Below are 20,980 nucleotides of genomic sequence, written 5' to 3' on the forward strand. Positions count from 1 at the left end.
CCGAAGGCAACGACGAACCGATCGAAAAGATCGATGCGAAGATCGCGTAGATCGTCCAGCTGTCGACGGTTTTTCCGCGGCGCGGTCTGGCCGGGCATTCTGTTGCCAATAATCTGCCGGCAACTAATTAAATTTACGCCGCGGGACGGGGATTTTTCAGCGGGGCAGCGCGACGGAGCTGCTCCGGTGCGGACGTGGGTCCGCAGCTTCTTTCCAGCCTCGCCTCCTTCCTACCCAGTAGCCGTTCCGGCCGTCTTAATGGAGTTCATAAAGATTAGACCGAAGCCTGCCGCTGTGGGGCTGGTGAAACCACTCTCCCGAGGAACGAGTTATCGCCGCTTTAGATACATCCGAAGCGGCGTCCGGCCGCGAATATCGTACATCGATAAACTTATCGCGAAATATCAGCTGGCGAATCCCTCGGAGCCACACGGCTGACAAACTGGTTCGGCCGCGGCTTGAAAACCCACCGCTGGAAAGCCGCATTTAGACCGGGCTCCGGAGATCCAGCTGGCTACTATGCGGTTTTCCCTCTTCCTACAGCCGCGGATTAACTCGTCGAACGAACACGATCGGTCTATTGTCTCGCGATTCTCGGGAGTTTTGCAGTTTACTTGATGCTTGTTTTTGGGAGAATGCATTTGTCGTTGGGGCTGTTGCATCGATCGAACTTTGACATTTGCGATGCTATTTGATTGTGTTTAGAATGAATGGTAAGGGGGATTGATGACATTGTAGAGAATTGGTTTCTTTGTAATTACTTTTAGAAAGGTTGATGAAACGGAGAATGGGATATTTTTGTTAGGATTTATGGAATATATAGTAATTTTGTATATTCGCGATATTCGATGTCGTTTTTGAGTAATTAGGTTTAAACCGATAATGCGGGAGTAAGGAGAAAATTATGCAAGTCCTATTTTCAGTCTTGTTAACGTAGTTTGTCGTTTTCTGATGATATTACCTTATTGTAAACGGCGGTTTGTGCGGTTTACGATTTTATCTTTGTTGTATGTTTTCATGGTTTTCCATGTTCTGTTCCAGTTCGCGTTCAGAACTTTCCTGGCGCATTTTACGCCGCGCTGCGATTTTGTGGGTTAGCTGTGGCTTCTTTGCCAATTCTGCTTTCTAATTCGTCGTTAGCTATCGGTTAGTATTATAATAACCACAACGAGGAGACTTTGAATTTTAGCTCTCGTACCTGTGTTTATAATATATCCACGAAATTTACCATTCTCCATTTCCAAATATCCAGTTAAATGAATGTCTTCGATTATAATAATTTTTTGAAATGTGACATATCATTTTATAAAACATTTTCCATGCTCCGCATTTCATAACTTTTCCCTTAACCCTTTGCACTCCAGAGGCGCTTCTCAATCACCAATTGATGTAACACAGTAAAATTGTAAAGTTTGATATTTAATACGAAACTTTGTATAATACATCAATATGTGAAATATTGAAATAAAGTAGTTATTTTCCTCAATTTATGTGCGATTTTTCGTTAAGTCAGTCTCAAAAAATATCGCCTGTATTTTATTAAAAAACGTCGAGTATTACCAGTGAAATATTTCTGGGCTACAAATGTTTAATAAAAACTTTCATTTCATATATATTTTATGTTATCAAAAACTTAGCTCAAAACTCATAGTTACATCAATTCCTCATCACTAAAACTACCGAACAGGTCAAATTGACCCACTTCAAAATGTTTATTTTGCGTGTAATTAAATCAAGAATGCATTTTCGCGAAAGATTTTCAATTAAACCCATGTGTTTGCATAAATGGAATACCAGGACATCTTTCGAATCTCAAGAAACGTGTTCTAATTTTGATAAAAAATTGGGAACAGGTCACTCTGATTGCTCTGGTGGTTTTAGTCTTAATTATTTCCAATTAAACATATTCTTCCATTTCTCTGATTCAGTCTTAGCTGGTATTAATTTCTCAAGAATCTTAATAGAAATTACATAGAAATTTCTCACTACAGAGGCTAATAACCTCGCGAGGTTGATGCAACGTTTAAAAAAAGAAGACTAATAACAGAGTGTACATAAATTTGATTAAAACCACTGATGTTCTTAATGCTCTCGGGACATTCTTGGAAAGTGAATTAGTCTCGGAATTAACCGGGACACGCGTTATTATTTTCGATTACCGATTTCGTACGTGTTTCGAAATAATTGCCAGTAAAATCCAATTATTCCAAACACCGAGGTGAAAAAGGAGGATCGTCGAACTGGATCTGGCGAAACTAATCGATAATGCACGGAAGCGTTGTCCAGGATAAATGAGCCAGAGGCTAAATCGTCTCGGGCAGGCTACGCATCACGAACGAATCCACTATGGCCTAAGTGATATTTGATGCGATAAAAATACGCGGCCGACGAATATGAAACGCCATTTCGCGCGAACCGGACGTTAATCTGCCGGTGAGATTAACTGCAGACAAAAGGTTGCACAGTGACGAAAGATAATCCGCGATGATTGATGACGAGCCGCGGACGGGGCCTCCGAAAGGTGGAAGGTTGCAAGAGTTACAAACTTCCTGAAACTATTTCTCACCGTGTGTTTCGACGAACGAAAGCTGGAAACGATCGCTCCAGGTGTCCGCGATTCGAAGAATATTCTAAGATGACGGAGACGGATAAAGTGTTAGACGGTTGGATTATGTATTGAAACGATTGAAATGTGACTGTTGGAACTTATCGAAAGAGATTTGGAATGAGTGAAGTTACGGAAGTGTTCGGTGGATTTGGTGATTAATATATAGATTGATTTTTAAATTGGACTCAGATTGTTAGTTGAGAATGTAGGTACGATTATGTCATTCTTGTGAAATTACTATATTATTGTATAATATAGATAAATTGTATTTATTTATATTATTGTATTACTATATTATTATATTGTTATGTTGCTGTATTGCTGTATTACTATATTATTATATTGTTATGTTGCTGTATTGCTGTATTGCTATATTGTTATATTGTTATATTGTTATATTATTATATTATTATATCATACATTATTATATTACTATATTATTACATAATCTCCATACCCTAATTTTCCTTCCAACCATTCCAAACCCATCGAAGTCTCAAATTTCCTACGTCCACTTTCCAAAATACCAAACACAAGTAAAGCATTTAACAAACACCAACGAAAACTATATTAACACCAGAATATTTCTCATATAATGACAAGACGCAACCGAATTAAACAAGAATGAAAACACTAATCGACTAGACCCAGGGAACCAGAGAAAGCGTCGAATAATGGAATTCTAATTCAAGAATTGAAATTGAATTTGACACGAATCGTTGGCGCTTATCCGCGGATAGGAAAGCCAGTGACACGTAGGTGAACCGGATATCGATATCCCTTACACGCTGCAGCTCTGGAACAAGAATTTCCTGGGCGATCCCCGTAGGAATGCGGATCGTCGTTAGCGAAGACACGTTTCCCATTTTTCCTCCTCGTTCGCGTTCCTATATTCATTTACGAAGGTCCGCGTGCCGGGTAACATCCGATGAATGATCAAGCAGGTACACGGTATATATCGTCGTTATGACGTTTTATATACTTTAATAATATTTTACGTCCCGTTTTTTCCTCTCCTCCTTCGTTACTACGGCATTCTAGTTTTCCTAATCGTCTTGTTACCCCCTTTACCCTTTTTTCCGTTATTGATTTCATCGTCGTCCGCTCGGCATTTTAATATTTTCGTTATCATAGACGCTCCGCGAAGCCTGAATATAGATCAGTGGTTTCTTGCGCCGGAGGCTTCAGCCCAGTGTTTTATTGGATCGCGCCTTTCAGCGATTTTCTTATAATATATTACCGCATAAACAGTTTTGACGATACATTTCTGACTTTTAGAACGTCCCCCACCTCTTCTGCCTCGTCTTTTTTCCACCGGTTCCTGGACTTTTTTTCGCGTTTATAAACCTCCTTTTTTTTTGTTCGTAAGGTTTATAGGCTTGTAAATCGAAGTAACAAAGTTTTGTGCGCTCGGCGTCTTGCGTATCAAGGACTCGGAAATGGCGGCCTCGAAAAGCAGTCGCTTGTTTACGCTATTTTTGTCGTCGTTAATGTTCACTGACAGTAAAAGATGACGCAATACACGCCGCAATAAAACAATCGTTCGCGGAGAACGAAACTTTTGTTTCCCTTTAATTGCTGCTTAATCGCCCGAACGCTGGAGGTACTTTCAAGTACCATTTTCATCAAAATACTACTGCGAATTAAGTGTACTTTATTCGACCCTTTTTCATTTCGTTTAGCTTAATGGGAAACTCGTTCGGAAAGTTTTTCTGTTTCCAAGAAATGTTTGTGTCTAATAAATGCGTGACATTTGGAAAGTGAAAATGATGTAATTGGGAATATAAGGGATTAAACTAATAAAAATGCTTAATTGCTTCAACATTATTTATTTTAACTTTATCTTAATTCCCGTTTTGTAAATGAATAATTTAATTGCTTATGTAACAAGAAATCAGGTATTCTCCCCGCTCTCGAATTTAACACTAAAACTACCAGACGAGTCGAAATGACCCATTCCTGGTTTCTTCTTTTCGCAATTATTAAACAGGTCACAGTTGTTTCTCTGAGCAATTAAAGAAATTGATTTACCAATACGCAAACTGAATATTAAATCAAGCAAAGTCTCAATAGATTCAGCCTTGGAGTTTCTATAAAGGAATTCCAAAAAGTCAATTTAACTCGATAGTTTCAGTGTTAATATTTCAATCTACAATTCCACTTTCTACAACAAAAAGATTCAGGAAATCTTCAAAATCCGCGTACCGCGATAAAATATTCCGAAACCACCACAACTGTACTGCAGACCACAATTACACATCGCAAATAAATACAATATAAACAACTGAAACAAACAAACTTCCATCTATCCTCTAAAACCCCAAATCCGTTCTCTTAAAAAATACCCATCCCCTAAAACTCCAAACTTCTCAAATTTCAACTTCCAATTCATACCTGCATCATTCGTCTCGCGTTCACTTTCCACCTACTCTAACCTGTCACTCATTCATTAAAAGATTCTACAATTATACACCTATGCAACCGTGAAACTCCAGAAAAATCAGTACCCCAAGAATCCAGAAGCAAACGCGTACCCAAGCAACCTCGCCCAGGCGTGAAACACGAGCATCAAACGGATCGGCGTATCGCTTCACCCAGAAATCAAACTTTCCTCGGTAAGTTGTATCAGTCGCAGGCCAGTTACACCTATTTATAGTCCACTTACTCCCGGTACATTCAGACTGGGCTCCGCAGCACGGATCTCCGGTGCGTTGTCGTGGCTGTTATCAGCGACCGGCCGGCCGGCCGGCCGGCGGGTTTACTCCCATTAACTATCGCGCGCGGAGCCAGCGTAACCGGCGCGCGTTTTGACAAGGTTAATAAGCTAACCGCGAACGAGCAGCCCGATCTTTTATCGCGCGGAACGTTCCGCGGGCCGATAGAAAAAGGAATATACCTGGCAAAACGTTCGCGGAAAAGAATGGGGAAAAGAGTGCGCGGACTGGTTCGTACGATTTCCTAGCTTTCTCCTGTCCGAATCACGCAACGGCGACGCCGGTGATGCACTTGGTGCGCCGCTAGGATTGCGTAAAATGCAGGCGGCAACCGAAACTGTAGTGGGCCGAATGAGATCGACCGGCAAACGTGAAGAAAAATGGTAAGGAAGTCAGGTACCGCGGGGATAAACGTATTTGATGGCCAATTAGCTGGTGGATTGTTTATGTTTTGAGCTAGTACTTTTATCAGGGTACGCGGGTACTTATGAGATACCTGAGTAGAGAAACATTGCATCTCGTGAAATAATTGAGTGCCTGAGTAGCTTGTAAAATAGTATGAATGGCTACTAGGGCTATTCGATGGGTATTGGTTCATATTTTTCTATGACATAATAAAAATGAAATAAGTAATTTAAAAATTGAACCTGACGAGTCGTCAAGTAGTAGTGTTCTAGTAGATAGTTATAAGACTTTATGACTATGGTGCTTGGGTACCTGAAAACTCAAACACTCAGAAAGTCTTACATGTAAAACTTATTAAAGCTATTGCTAGATCTACCTGTCAGGTACTCTGATTGTAAGGGTATTTAATTAAGTATCAACAAAATCTTCAAATATGTTTCACTTAGGTACTTTACCTGTTACCCTAATATTCAGGCAATTCATTTTTCTATGAAACAATAACAATAAAACAATTATTTAAAAACAGAACTCGACGTGTCGAATAGTTCTAGTACCAAATTACCAAACCTTACAAGATATCTGAGTACCCGCGAGTACCATAAGGTCTCATAATTGGCTACTAGAGCTATGACTACCCGTCCTGCCGGGTACTCAGACCCTCAAAAGGATATTTAACCCCTTGACGTACTATTTACTTTCTCTACTAAGCTCGTGTAATATGTTGCTATCGGCAATTTAGAAGAAAAGCAGCAAAATTTTCCATTCTACTTCAAATGGAAATTTCATTTAAAGATAATATGTTGATAATAGCGAAATAGTTACTTGCTTTGATCCGTGGGTAATAAACAACACTGACTGTTGTCAAATTAGTCTAGAAATCTTCATCACGAGTCTCACTCGTCATTGTACAAGGGGTTAATCAGGTGCACAAAAAATCAAGTAAAAATTTTACTCAGGTATTCAGGTACTCGGTTGTGTTCTAAGATAACCTGGTGATTCTACTCTAACCAAGTATCTCGGGGGTAACGCGGGTACTTGTGCATTTCATAAGTCACAGCTGTAACCGAAGCGCCGCGTCGCGGATTGGCGTGGCCGCGCCACGCCTGTTCCACGTTTGATCTCGTCGATCCCGCGAAAATATTATTCTCTCCTAGCGGAGACTCGCTGTATCGATCGCGCCAATCCGGCTCTCCATCATCCGGACCGCGAGAAATTAAGGGAGGGTTATCGTGGCGAGCGATCGCGGAACACGCCTCTAAATTAAATCTATCGCTGGAACCGTCGACCGGTGAAAGGCGAAAAACCGGGGCTTTTACGACGCAGCATTCAGAATTTTGAAAAACTGCGCGCGTCTGACGCGAGAGGAAACAGGGATTGTCTGTGAACGTTTCGCGTGTCGAATCGCGCAGACTTGCTACATAGTCGGGAATGTATATTCAACTTGTGAGAAATTATGTTTCGCGGAGTTTTAACTTCCTGGTGCAGGAGTTCCGCGATATATTGAATGTTGCAATTTGAAAAAGTTACGTAAGATACATCAGAAGGTGCAACATTGTTTTGTCAGTTGATGTTCTTGTTTTAATTTGATGAAATAAATACTTTACCCATTTCAGCGTACGTATAATGAAATTTTTATTTATGATGTATGTATAGAATGATATTTTGAAGTAAACTTTTTGTTTAATTCTTTATGCGATAGGTAAATTTTATTTTCCTACGTTTTTTATTGACATTGGAATAAACTTCGCGTGAAGTGAAATTTTATTTATGATAGGTAAAATGGTAAATATTATTGATTTGAAGTATAATATGAAGGACTGTAAGTAGTATGGATACAAAAATGATTCCAAACTGTTCATATCAAACGTACAAAATATTGAGTTAAATTATTCAACGTCAAAGAAACCGTCATAGTCGATTTTCCCCTATCACGAGACTCAATGAATTCACGGCACAGACGATTTCTAGACTGGAGCTATTACTATGCGACTCGTTAAGTACCTGAGTACCCGGAAAATACCCGGAAGAACGAGAAATATCAGAATATAATTTACCTCGGTTCCTTGTGCGTCTTATTTTCCGAGTGCTTAGAATATTCCGAGCGATTACCATCTTTGTATCAGATAATCAAACATAGTTTAGTAATTAATAAAAACTTTTCTAGCATTAACTCCGTAGCCAGACACGCAGAGTACCCTAATGGATAGTAGCTGCGCTAATCTGTACAATAAATCGTTAACCTTCCGTATAATTTCCTTCGTGATTACGCTCGACTGATTTATTTCATTACTAATAATCTGCTAGAAAGCAAAGAAACTGTCTGTTCATTGTAACTGCATATTTATGTACTTTGAAAATAAAACACTGATAATAGGAACTTGCGTACAACGAGTAACATTAATTTTTTATCTTTAATAAAAACATTTTATGAACCAATGAATTAACACTGATCTGTATTAATATTTAATCAATCGACACTAATTGTGATTAATTAATTGAGTTAGAAATATTCATAGAAAATCTTACTTGTCATTATATGTAACAACTTATGTAATTCGATCTAACTTCATCGTGAACGTCTGATTTAAAGTAAATGTCACCAGTCAGATTGCTAAACCGTTCAAAACCAACGAATACATTGTACGTCATCAAGTCTTAAGATGAACAGTGTCTGACCCGTTTCCCCCATACGATCGACCCACTTTTTCGCCAAGCAGCTTGATTGTCATCTAATTGCAGGACCTTGTTCCGCGCGACCACGAAAGAAGAATCACAATATCAACGGTGGTCCCGGATCGCTGAGTTCACGATGCCCCCTCTGGCGATCCCCAGTTACCCTCGTACCCAAGTAACCCGCTATTCATCGTTCTTTTTCACCTGTCCTGATTGTTTGTTTCGGAACGAAGGTACTCGTGTTAGCTTATTGTTTCCTCGATTTCGTTGAACTTTATTACATTCGATAGTGAAATAATAAACAACTATGGCATATTTAATTTCCTTCAACTTTATTACTGACAATACTAATTGTAAGAAATTTATACTGCTTTGACAATGACAATTTTAGCCCTCTGTTCTATGACATACTTAATTTCTTTGAACTTTATTACTGACAATACTAATTGTAAGAAATTTATACTATTTTGACAATGACTAGTTTAGCCCCTTGTCCTATGACATCCTCGATTTCTTTAAACTTCATAAATATATCGGAGAAAATCAATTTTAGAAAATTAGTCCTATCTTGGCAATGCCAACTTTATCTCCTTGTCTCAAGATTTCTCCAATTTCACTGATTCTATTACAATAAGACACATACTCTCTTTTTATAATTCCAGCTATACACTTTCCAAGCAATCCTCATATTACTAAATTACCTCAAAGTTTCAGCACATTCATCTCTAATTATCTCCCCCAAATTTCCACATTTGAATCCCCTATTCCTATCACCCCACAAAGCTCACCTCAGCCAGCACCCCAATTCCAAATCCAACGCAATCAACCGCGATCCTCTAAGTGTCCTCTACTTTCCTCCATGTGCGTGTTCGGCCTATTAATCGGGACGGTTCACTTTCCCGGTCGCGGCTCGTAGACTCCGATCAGTCCGTAGGTAACAGGATCTTCGCGAAACGTTTCCTAGACGAGGCGAGATTTCGCGTGCGCCACGCGATTCACAGCTACCGGTCGGCTAAGCTAACTGGCTGGCTGACCAACCGACCGACAGACGGATATACAAACATAAGTACAGACAGACGAACAGAGAGACAGACCGACCGACCGCTTGTCTATCCGAGTTTTTCTTGTCACCTGCTCTCTCGTAGCATCCGCTGCACGATGATGATGTTCGCCGTCCGCGGGCCTGGCTCGGTGGCCCGTCTCGCGGCGTGAAACGCGAAACGAGGCGCCACACCGACCGCACTTCACCGACACCAGAGACCGTTTCGAGCACGACACCCGGTAGTGGTCGAGTGGTCGCTCACCTAGAAACCGTTCACGCGATCGCCGCACCGACAGATCTGTTTACGCGCCTCGTTTGGCCGACTTGGCTACGGCGACGATCCGAGAGAACCAACCGAGCATCTGACGACGCGCCGCCGCCCGCTCGACCGATTTTAGCTCCGTTCCACCGCGCAGCCACCTTCTTCCGGGCACCGGTCCCGGTTCCTGATTTTTCACCGCACCCAGGCGCCTCGCGAGCGAGCGAGCGAGCCAATCGTTCACCTTTGATGGACCGATACGGCGAACCGCGGAGAGAGAAACTGATATTGTTCTAGTTCAGGGGTCGGCAAACTGCGGCTGGCGAGCCGCAAGCTGAGGCTTCGGTTACGGGCGTGCAGCTTTCGAGCAAAATTGAAAATCAGCGGAAAAGTTTTCGTGTAAATTCGGGGGTCGGAGCGTTTGGACATTGGAAGCTTGGGGAATTGGGAACTCGAGAAGTTGATGATTCAGATGATTGAAGAACCGAAAGACTGAGAAGTTGAGGAAATTAAAGATTGGGTAATTGGAAAATTGAAATATTGAATATTGATGAATTGAAAAGTTGAAAGATTAAAAATTGAAAAAATTGAAATAATTGGAAGATTTAAAGATTGAAAATTGGAAAATTAATAAATTAGAAGTTTGAGAAATTGCCTTATACGTGTTTCCTTTTTATATCAAAATGTGTTAATCAATTATTCACTTTAAACGAAAATAATCAGTAATCAAAGCGACTGAAATTCTGGTACCAAGTACACATTAATCGCTTGAAGCAATCAGGAGAGCCAACGATAAACGCAGAAAATTGCTAGGGTTCAGTAGAATTATGCGGTACGACCTTCACGTGACCTTGAGCACCAAGAATTCCATGAAACGTTGGAATAATGGTATCAGCAGCAGAGAGACGAGTAGATCTCAACAATATCCACGAGGAATGTGACCTTTAATTCGGCCGATTGCTAATCTCCTAGCAGGGAACTTGATTTAACACTCACCGAGCATGATCCAGATCTCTCTTGTTGCCAAGCAGCAGGGCGGTGAAATAGGATGGTAGACGTAAATCAGCAAGCTGCTTGAGCAGTCCCCGGGCTTCCTGAAAGCTTCGTTTACACGTCACGCTGTAAACGACCACGAAAGCCTCGCCCCACCGGATGTGAGAGTAAAGACAACCATTTTCCTGAAACAACAACCGTTGAACACAATTTAATTTTATTGACCGACTGCGGATTGACATACTCCAATTGCTGTTGCAAATACACTTTTCACAAATATATAATTTTTCTTTATACTTTTGTTAATTGAAACTTGCGATGCATCGTAACATAACGCGCTTTTTTTGTTTAACATATATTTGTATGAAATATGAGGCATAATGCGTGAAACTAGTGTAAATATTTTTATAAATGATTGTACTAACATTTTATCAAAATTTAGTAAAAGTTTCTATAATTTTGTATAAAATCGATAGTTATGTTTTATTGCATGATTGTATATTAATAATTAGAAGAGCAGTCATTTAGATAAGAAGTAATTGAAATAACGAAAGCCTTAAATATCTACCATGTACACTAAGGTGTCACTCAGCATGACTCGAAAATTCGAGAAAAAATATTGAGTACATTTTCAGCAGTAATCATTTTCGTTAAAAATAACTTATAACGGCATAAAATGTATTTAAGTTCTCTAAAGTGCCGTTATTCACTACGGTGCACTGAAAATTTTATGTAAAATATTGAGCACATTTTCAACTGCAACAATTTTTGTCAAAGGTAATTTATAGCGGCATAAAATGTATTAAAATTCTCTAAGGTGCCATTATTCACCGCAGTCCATGGAAAATTCCATGCAGAAATATTCAATATGTTTTCGATCATAACAATTTTTGTAAAATTTAATTTATGGCTACATAAAATTTATTCAAATTCTTGGGGATGCCGTTATTCGATGAATAATATACTTGGTAAAGTAATAAAATTAAATTACGGCATATCTATAAGAATAATTATATATAGAAATTATTTAATTATATATAAATCATGAACATGGTAAAATTCACGGGAATTAATTTGCAGCTGACATTAATTCTTCATATATTTTAATCAATGAGACTTTCCTACTTTTATTAATCAACCATTGCAAATATATTACAATGTATTATAGACATAGTAAATCTATAGAAAATTATGAAATAATAAACAATTTGTATTACAAATCTACAAACAATATCCACTAACAAAAAGTTCTAATTAAATTTCTTCAAATAAATTTAAATCTTTTAAAACAGCAGAAATTTATTTCATCTAGTCTCAAAGTATTAAAATACTAAAAAGAATTTCAATAATATCCCAAGTAGGTAAATTAAGAATCCAATAATGGATTCTATAAAATTTCAATAGATTAATAAACATTAAATCATTATCTCCTGAAAAATTTCTAAAACCCTCCAACAGTCAAACATTCTCAATGTCAAATTCCCAAACTCCACTAAAAAGAAAAAAAGAATATTGACCAAAAATGACCCCTAAAATTTACTTCACCAAAAAAACTGAATATTCCCATTTAACAAATTCCCAACTCAAAACACTGTGACCTCCTAATCACATCCCAAACGAAACAAAAACCTTCGAGCACAAAAAAGCAACATCTCTGAAAATAGAAAGTAACTAATTCCACTAAGCCCTAGCTTAACAAGACCCACCAAAAAAACAGTTTCGTTTTTCAAGGAAGCTGACGTGACACCGCAGAAAAAAAAAGTAGCTCACTAGAACCGTCTGGAGACTTTCTTAGTTTCGCCCGGGCCCCGTACGAAATTGCTCAATTACCGTGCTCATCGCGGCTCGCGCCAGCGAAGGCCTAGCCGCTTTAGAAAGTCCACGAAAAAAATGGCCGATAATTGCAGAAAAATTTTCCCCGTGTTTACCGGCTTACGTAAGCGGCCGTGCCGAGCGTTGAGCCAGTTTTCCCCCTGCCCGCCCGCTAAAAGAGGAAGAAGTCCGATTTCACTTTCGGGGTCAAAGTTCCATCCACCTGTTCCGGTGGTGGGGACCATTCCTGCCCGATCTATATACGCGGGTTTTTCCCACAGGTGACGCGAAAATGTCGCCGTCTGCCCCCCTCCCCGGATCTTGCCCGTCGATTTTTCACCGGCAGTTAATTAACACGTTAATCAACATTCCAGGAACGAGCGCGCCGCTGGAAAGTTCCGATCTAGATCCGATGGACGTTTCACTTCGTCTCCCCGCGAACGACGTTACAGTCGTAGCCAAGACGTGGCGGGATCCTAAAATCGATAGGAGTTTAACCCTTTGCAGTCGATTTATTTTCAATGTTGTTGGGTGTATACTTGTATTTCGTTTTAGGGAAATTAATGAATGTAATTTGTAGAAATTGAATTCAACGTTTTATGTTTATCTTATTTATTATTACTATAATGAGATTTTATTTTTGTGATCTTTTGAAGTGTGGTACCTTCTCGAATAATTTACAGCGAGACGTACGTGTTTTAGAGTAAATTAGTGTTGTCGGCTCTAGCGTGACATCGAGTTTATATAAAAAATTTGTATTGTTGTTTTTAGCATGACATACTAACGGTTCGAGTGAATTTTTTAGGATTAACCCTTTGCCCTATGATTTCTTTCTCAACCACCATTTCGTTCTCATCGAAACAACCAGTTTGTCATCAATAATTTACTGTAAAAATGAGAACATTGTAAGCCCATTCTATGTATATGTTTGCTATGAAATATAACGACTGGTAACGGAGGAATAACATTTATTTGAACTTTAAAAAATGTAGTAATATTTATCAGTTTTGTTTGAAATCATCACTACCAGTATCATAGGATGATAGAACAAAAGGTTAAAAGGATAAACGAATTGATAAAATTATGAATTAGTATCTCGTAGATCGATGAAAAATAATTTTAACGCTAGAACTAAGGACCATTTAATACGATTGATGTATAATGGATATAAAAATTGTAACAATAGATTATTTTCAGTTTCTTCGGATATTCATTGTAGTATTTAAGTGAAACTATTTATTTTTGAAATCATTTCAAATATTCAATACTGTTAAGGTATCAATCATTGCGAAATAAAGAAATTGAAACCACTCATTTTAACTAGTACGGTAGCTCTAGTGTTAACAACAGGTTTCCAAACATTTATTGCATACTTTATTCTATTGTTCTTAGACAAAATCATGTTCCTTCGTTTGGATCTTAGAAATTGGAGATTTAAACGCTGATAATTAGAATATAATCAGGACAAAATATTCAATAACATAAATAACTAAATAATAATACGACCCAAGAACTATGATATCAAACTGTTAATTACCATTTCCAATGCCCTTTGCCTTCGTTACGAAAGAATCAATCGTTCAATCAAATACTGAAATACCAATTGAAATCAGACGTTAATTCATTGCTAACAAGAAAACGGCACGAACATTCTCCGCTACCTAATATATAGTTATTTAAATAATTGGCACATGATTTATGGAAACTCGCTATATCATGGCGACGACTGTACGAATTATAAATTCGTGCCGGGGCGATCCGACGACGATTAACGCCAGCAAATTGCCGAGGCCGGAACCCGCCGCCGATAATTGAAATAGAAACGGTTCAACTGGCTATCCGCCGCGGGTACGTTCTATTTTCGAGGCACGCTCGCCGCCTCACCTCTGACCTTCCGACCGATCGCCGATGCTTAAAAGACTTCCGAGAACGAGTTTCGATTGTTTCCAGTGGTCGTACAAGTGGATAGAACGTTTTCGCTTCTTCCTGTTCCACGGTGAACCGATATCGATCGGTAATTCATTATTTTTCCCTTTCTGTCAATTGTTTCGCGTTTTTCGGAGCGGTTTTTTTCATCGGTTTGCGAATAATGCTACCTCGGAAGATTTTAATTAGTGGACTGCGAGTCTTTGCGCGTTTATGGGAAATTTGGTAGCGCAAGATTCCATAGAATGCAGTATGAAACATCTACAGTGTTGTGCTGTTTAGAATATTTGTTCGGTGGGACCATTTTCTATCGAATTTTAATTTTTGTCATTATATTGAAAACTAAGTATTTTTTTAGTTATTCTATTCCGTTCTTATTAATACAAAATTATAATTGAAAGTATAGAATTGCCAATATTTATAAACTCTTGCGTTCGAATCACTTGTCCGAAATCATTTAAAATAAACTGTCCGCGCCTCGTTATAATTCACCAATACAATTGCAATTCACTCGCAATTTCATCTATAATATAATTACAACCATACAATTCGAATGAACTAATAATAATTCGACAATAATTTAAAGTATAAAATTCCCCGTAAATACAAACTCTCTCGCGTGCGAATCGCTTGTCCCGAGTCATCTAAACCAAACCGCAGACCGAGCAATTAAAATTCACGGTGTGCCACTATCAAATTCAATCACGCATGAATTGTTAAACGCTGTTGCCAATTACAACTATGCAATTCCGCGTGTACGACCGAACGGCCGTCCATATACTGAAACGCCAGGCACCGGCCGGACACTTTTGTATTCACGTTCTCACGGCTATCGGAGCGTGCAAAAAGATGTGCGCGATAATTAGCCGCCGTGAACAACGCGGAACGGAAACAAGCTTGTTAGGCTATGGCACTTTTATTTGTCGGTGCATACGCTGGTTTTTCCTTTAACGGTGAAATCGCGGGCACCGAAAAATACCCGCGGCATCGTGAAATTTCTCCTTCGATTTAGAGAAAAGAGTCGCCTTGCTCGTTCGCTCGCTCGCTGGCGAGTTCTCATAATCTACGTTTGCGAATCGGAGTTCAATTAGGGTCACCGGGTCCACTCGGCTCAGTTTGAGAAACAGTGAAATTATAGATCTCTGGCGAACGAAAGCGGTGAGTATTAAGTGCACTTGATCTTTTGTAAAAGGTATGTACCTCATGTTGGACATCATTTTTATGGATTTTATGCACTTATAATGCTTGTATATATGAGCCACTCGCCAGCCAAATTGGTAAACTCAAACAAAAAGTAGAGGAAAGTGATGCTGTACGTTGATTTTTAAAATTTCCCTTTGAACAGAAAATTAAATAATCACCATGGAACGTGTTTTCCTTCATTACTATAGCTGTACCTTTAATCTAAAGAATATGTAAAGCGTGTAAAACAGTATAACTTTGAAGTAATCTTTATTATGATCGCAATTTTTACATGACCTGACTTTTTATTATTTCGCGGAATCAGAAACTCGGTTATAATGAGATTTATTTAGAACGTGAAAGGTTAAGAGGCAATGAGACGCTTTAACGATAAAATCTTAACAAATCCAAAAAGGAGTTAATCCATTTAGCTAATGAGTAACTCGCATGTATCTCTATTGAACGAAAACTCGTGTAACTATACTCGATTAATTCTAGTTTCTTTTGAAATTTGTAAAACAAGGTCCTTTGGCAATACTTAAATTTCAATGAATATACTCAGTGAAGAGTTAATTAGTTAAATAAGTACTTAAATCTCTAATCATTGCACATAAACTTTAACATTAATCAAAAGCCCTCAATTTGAGTTCGGAGAATAAGTATATCTATTATCAATCGTATCTATCTACTGTACAAAACGAGTCATTAAGTAAATCACGCGAGTTACATAAATCAATTATATAAGTCTCTTGATTACCTGGTCCACTTAACTTGCTCGAACGCATCGAGTTTTCAAGTTTCTCGACTCTATTAAGTATCCCAGCTTATCCGAGTTAATTAAGTCCATCGACTCAGTCAGCTTTATCAACTTAATTGCCTGAGTAGATTCGCTGGAGTTAATTGAGTTAATTGAGTCAGCCCGCTTACGCGATCAGCCCAACCGACTTGAATCAGTTCGCCGGAGCGACTTAATCTAAATAATGTAACGGGGCCCGCAAGTATAAAACCTAATACATTCATGAGCGCATTTAGGACTCGATACTTCTGCGCCGCGTTAAGCTCCCTGCACACGTTGAAACATGTTGCGATGCATGCGTCGACGACTAGGTTTCACGGAACCTGCATCAACGTCAGTTTGCTTCCGCGCTACCGATTCTTCTTACTTTGTCCTGCGCCGCCATTTGCTTCTGATGCCAAACCGCATTCGTTGCAACATGTATCACGAAACTTGGGAGTCGCTGCGTCGCGGCATGTTTCAACTAGACATGCCTGTTTTACGTGTACATAAATAAACATGTAGGTACACGTGTACTGTTAGAAGAACACTCGATGGCTAGGCTGAGCAATGTGGGTCATTTATGGGTCTCTGATCTGTTAACCTCTAGTCTCAATTTATCTAGACTGTCGGTCGCACGATTAAGATAGATAATGAATGTACAGCTGCATTTTAGGGCACGTCCGAAATCCTGACCTCTAGTTTCGAGATGCGTGGGATTGAACATTAGGTATAACCTAGATAAACTGGGTCCCTATTTTCTGTGACCTTGATCGATGACAGTTTTGATTAGATGGAAATCATTCTGATTCTCAGGTAATAATTCAAAATATATGCGCTTGAATTTTGCAGATATATTTCTACAAATTTCTGCTGAAGTTTTTGTTTCTCCGGACTACTAGCTCCTCAATTATTTAACTTGATCGATCCAGGTCATACTGTATTTCAATTCACGTTTAAAATCGTCACACTTAATTCCAACATGTAAGAATATACAATACTTCGAAATATATACCATCGAATTTTACATATATATTTTCGAAACTTCCTCTTCAAATTCTCATTAACCTGTTAGTCTCCCAATGAAATCGAGCAACCACGGTTCCACTACACTTCAACACTAAAACTATCGGATAGTTCAAATTGATCTACTCCAGAATTTTTATCTCGCAAGTACCTAAATAACAAAGACGCTTTTTGAAAGACTTTCAATTAAACTCCTGTGTTCGCACAGATACAAAACCAGAACACCCTTCGAATCTCAAGAAACGTATTGCTCTAATTTCGCTAAAAAATTAGAAATAAATCGCTCCAATTACTCAGTAGGTTTAGTCTTAATCCACGTCTAAAATCTCTAATTCCAAACGTGTGTAGAAGACTTTAACGAAAGATTCCGTGGCCAAGGGGGCAGTTCTAATTGCTAATGCATCGATCACGACGAAAAGAGCGAGGCCGCCGCGCGGTGACCGGCGCGGCGCGCCGGCAGCAGCGGGAACGTTTCAGGTTTAACGACCCGCGGAAGCTGTCGATTCTCGTGGCGGTTCCAATGGTTTCCCATTGACCTGGCACTGACAGCCAGCCGGTAATTATTACCGGGGAACAGGATCGACGGGATCGTGATCATCGGGGATCGCTATATAGGAAGGTCTAAGCGCATTAGTCTCGCGGGTTCGACGAAGGTGAACGCGGCGGCCGTGAACCTTCGGCCGATCTGCTAAACGCCGGGTGGCATCCGTGGTGACTATAATTGGCGCGATCGGGGCCCGCGGACGTCTGTCACCCGGTGAGAGACGGATTTTTCGACGGAGAACGATGACGCCGGAACGTCGGACCTACGCCGACCGTGATTGACACGGGAAATGAGACAGCCGGCTGTCGGGAAGAAATATGCGCAGCTTCTTCGGGGATCGTAGCTAAGATGTGTGCCTGGGGAATGAGGACATCCGTCGGAGTTTTTGTTGACCAGGACTCAATTGGTAATTAACCCTCCAGGTGTGAGTATATTTTTGGTTTATAAAGAGACTGTTGAAATTTAGATTGGACCGATTTGTTACGAGGAATTTTTGATAAACGGGGAAGGGTAGTGGAAATTAGTGAAGATAACAATGTGTCTTGCAATTGTAATTCTTTGGTTTAACGAAAGACTGTTGAAATTTAGATTGGAACGATTTGTTACGAGGAATTTTTGATAAATGGGGAAGGGTAGTGGAAATTTGTGGAGATAACGATGTGTTTTTTAGTTGCAATTCCTTGATTTAGCGAAAGGCTGATGAAATTTAGGTGGTAATGATTTGTTATGGGGAATTTTTGATAAATGGGGAAGGATAGTAGAAATTATTGGAGATAAATATGTGTTTGTTATTGTATGTTTTTGACGGTGATACAATTGAAAGTCTATATATAGATTGACACTAGGATTTAGACAAAATTGGTAAGATGTGGATTTTCAAGTATTTAAAAGAAATGTAAGAGTGCAATATTGTATGGAATGAAAAGGATGCAAGAAACTGTATGAAATATTCATAGTGTAATAGTTTATATATTATCTGTTAGGAAGAACTATTTATAGGAGATTCTACGTTTCTAATTACATCTTCAAAAACTTGAATTTGCGTGAATCTGTAATCTACTAATTATTCTTCATAGATTAACACTAGATTTACATTTATACACTTCACAGTTCCTCAAAAAGATAGGCGTTCATTCATATATATCATACAAATCATAGCTCCGAAAAAACGAAACACGAGAAACACAGAGAATAATGTTTACAAAATCTAATATCCATCAAATCTATACATTCCGCAAACCAAGCGTCACCAAACAAGAAACCCAAGTTCTCCACTAAATTCATAATTCCAAAACAAAGACGATCTTCAACTGAATCCACGTCACAGTATTCGGAACCGTTTCGCGATCGCTATTCTAGTTACTACAGTCTTACGCAACGCCAGGGTGTTGCGCATCGAGCTGATTCATCTTCATTGAAGATTTCGTGAACTCACGATCATCAATTTAAAAGTCAAAATAATCGAGGATCGACGGTGGTTTCCGGCGGTTGTGCAGGTTCGTCAAATCTCGCGAGGAACGGGCCGAACGAAATTCACCGCGTTAATCTTCTCTAGGCTAGGCGAGCGCTGGCAAATTCCAGGCATCTTCGCGAAGCACCGTACATCCGGCGGGACTGAGTTTTATAGCCGGAGATAAATATATACTCCTCTGGCCAAGGTATTTACGGTCGTTATTTACGGTCAAATCTGGTGAATTAACATTGCGTGTAACGCGCTCGTAAATAAGGCCCGAGGAAACGCGGCCCCGGCGCGCAAAAGCAGCGTCCCCTCGATTTTCATACGCGTCGATGTTTCAATTTCTTAGGGATCGTCGCGTCATTAATCCCTCGACACCGGGCACCCATAGTATCCTGGGCTAACGGCAGATGAAGCGCCCGTCGACTGCACCCGGAGACTCGCCGGTAGACAGGTATTACTGAAAACGTCACCTGTACAGTGATTCAATGGCACTTTAACGGTGTATTTCGATGGAATATTTAAATGTACCGTCGAATGTTATCTGAAAATGGTACCCGATAGTGATTCCTGTTTAGTACCTTATTAGCGGTTTATCGTAGTATTTGAGGGCAACGGAGATATTAAAAATGGCAGCTGATAATGGTGGTACCTTGTCATGGTACAGAATTATACTTGAATGCAATCGAAGTGTGATGTCTTTGGAAATATCTGGATAATGGAATCGTTATGTTAAGTAGAATAATATGCGATTCCAGGGGTGATGGCTATATTTTCTTTGAAACGTGTTTGAATGAGGATTAGAGAAATTGGAACATTGGATTCGATTTTTGAACGAACTTCAATTATTTATTTACAAAATATTCAAGAACTGGTAGTTTCATATCTAATTATTTGACAACAACTGTAAGACATTAATTCTAATGAAAATTGTATCGATTATTTAGACAAGCTAATTGAAACAAACATAACCTTAAAAACATCACATACCAATGTATTGGCATCTCATTGATAGCTTTCAATTTGTATAACAAACTGGCGAATAGAATGAAGTAATTAATTACCTTCAACTGTCATACATTCAAGCGTGAAAGTTCGTCACTATATTTTCAAAATCACAAGATATATTCGTTTCAATACAGCTGTTAAACAGTTGACCGCGTTCGACAAGTATACACGTTACCTTAAAGCGCAAAATGTTAATAATTCGTTCAACAATCAATTTTTCATTTCTTCAGATAAACATGTAATGCTTCTTTATTCTGCTGCACTTTTTCGTTAGAATAAATTACAGATGCATTTGCCCTACGTTTGACGAGTACACACTTTATCATACACTTTATCATACAACGACAAATTTTTCAAACTAACAGTTACCTGGTTATACCTTTGAATACACTGTTAATTTGTATTTACAGTTTGACATTTGTCGATTTTATATTACATACATTTTGTTATAGTTACGAAAAAAAATTCGGCCTACAGACGATTGAAAACCAAACGAAGCAAACGTAAGAAATTAGTCGGTTGTGTCGTATAAAAGGAAAAGGGACACAGTGAAAACG

The 20,980-nt window shown here is 39.1% G+C and overlaps 1 protein-coding gene across 2 annotated transcripts in view; it reads right to left on the reverse strand.

The window, feature by feature from the left end:
• Nucleotides 1-20,980, reverse strand: part of LOC116432294 (ras-related and estrogen-regulated growth inhibitor) — a 109,402-nt gene that overhangs the window by 13,005 nt on the left and 75,417 nt on the right. For both annotated transcript variants that reach the window (XM_076373318.1, XM_076373319.1), the window contains exon 5: nucleotides 10,698-10,879. In XM_076373318.1, the coding sequence (XP_076229433.1) occupies nucleotides 10,698-10,879 (182 nt within the window). The remainder of the gene's footprint in view (nucleotides 1-10,697; nucleotides 10,880-20,980) is intronic.

This window comes from Nomia melanderi, chromosome 13, assembly GCF_051020985.1.
Source record: "Nomia melanderi isolate GNS246 chromosome 13, iyNomMela1, whole genome shotgun sequence".
Classification (NCBI taxonomy): Eukaryota; Metazoa; Arthropoda; class Insecta; order Hymenoptera; family Halictidae; genus Nomia; species Nomia melanderi.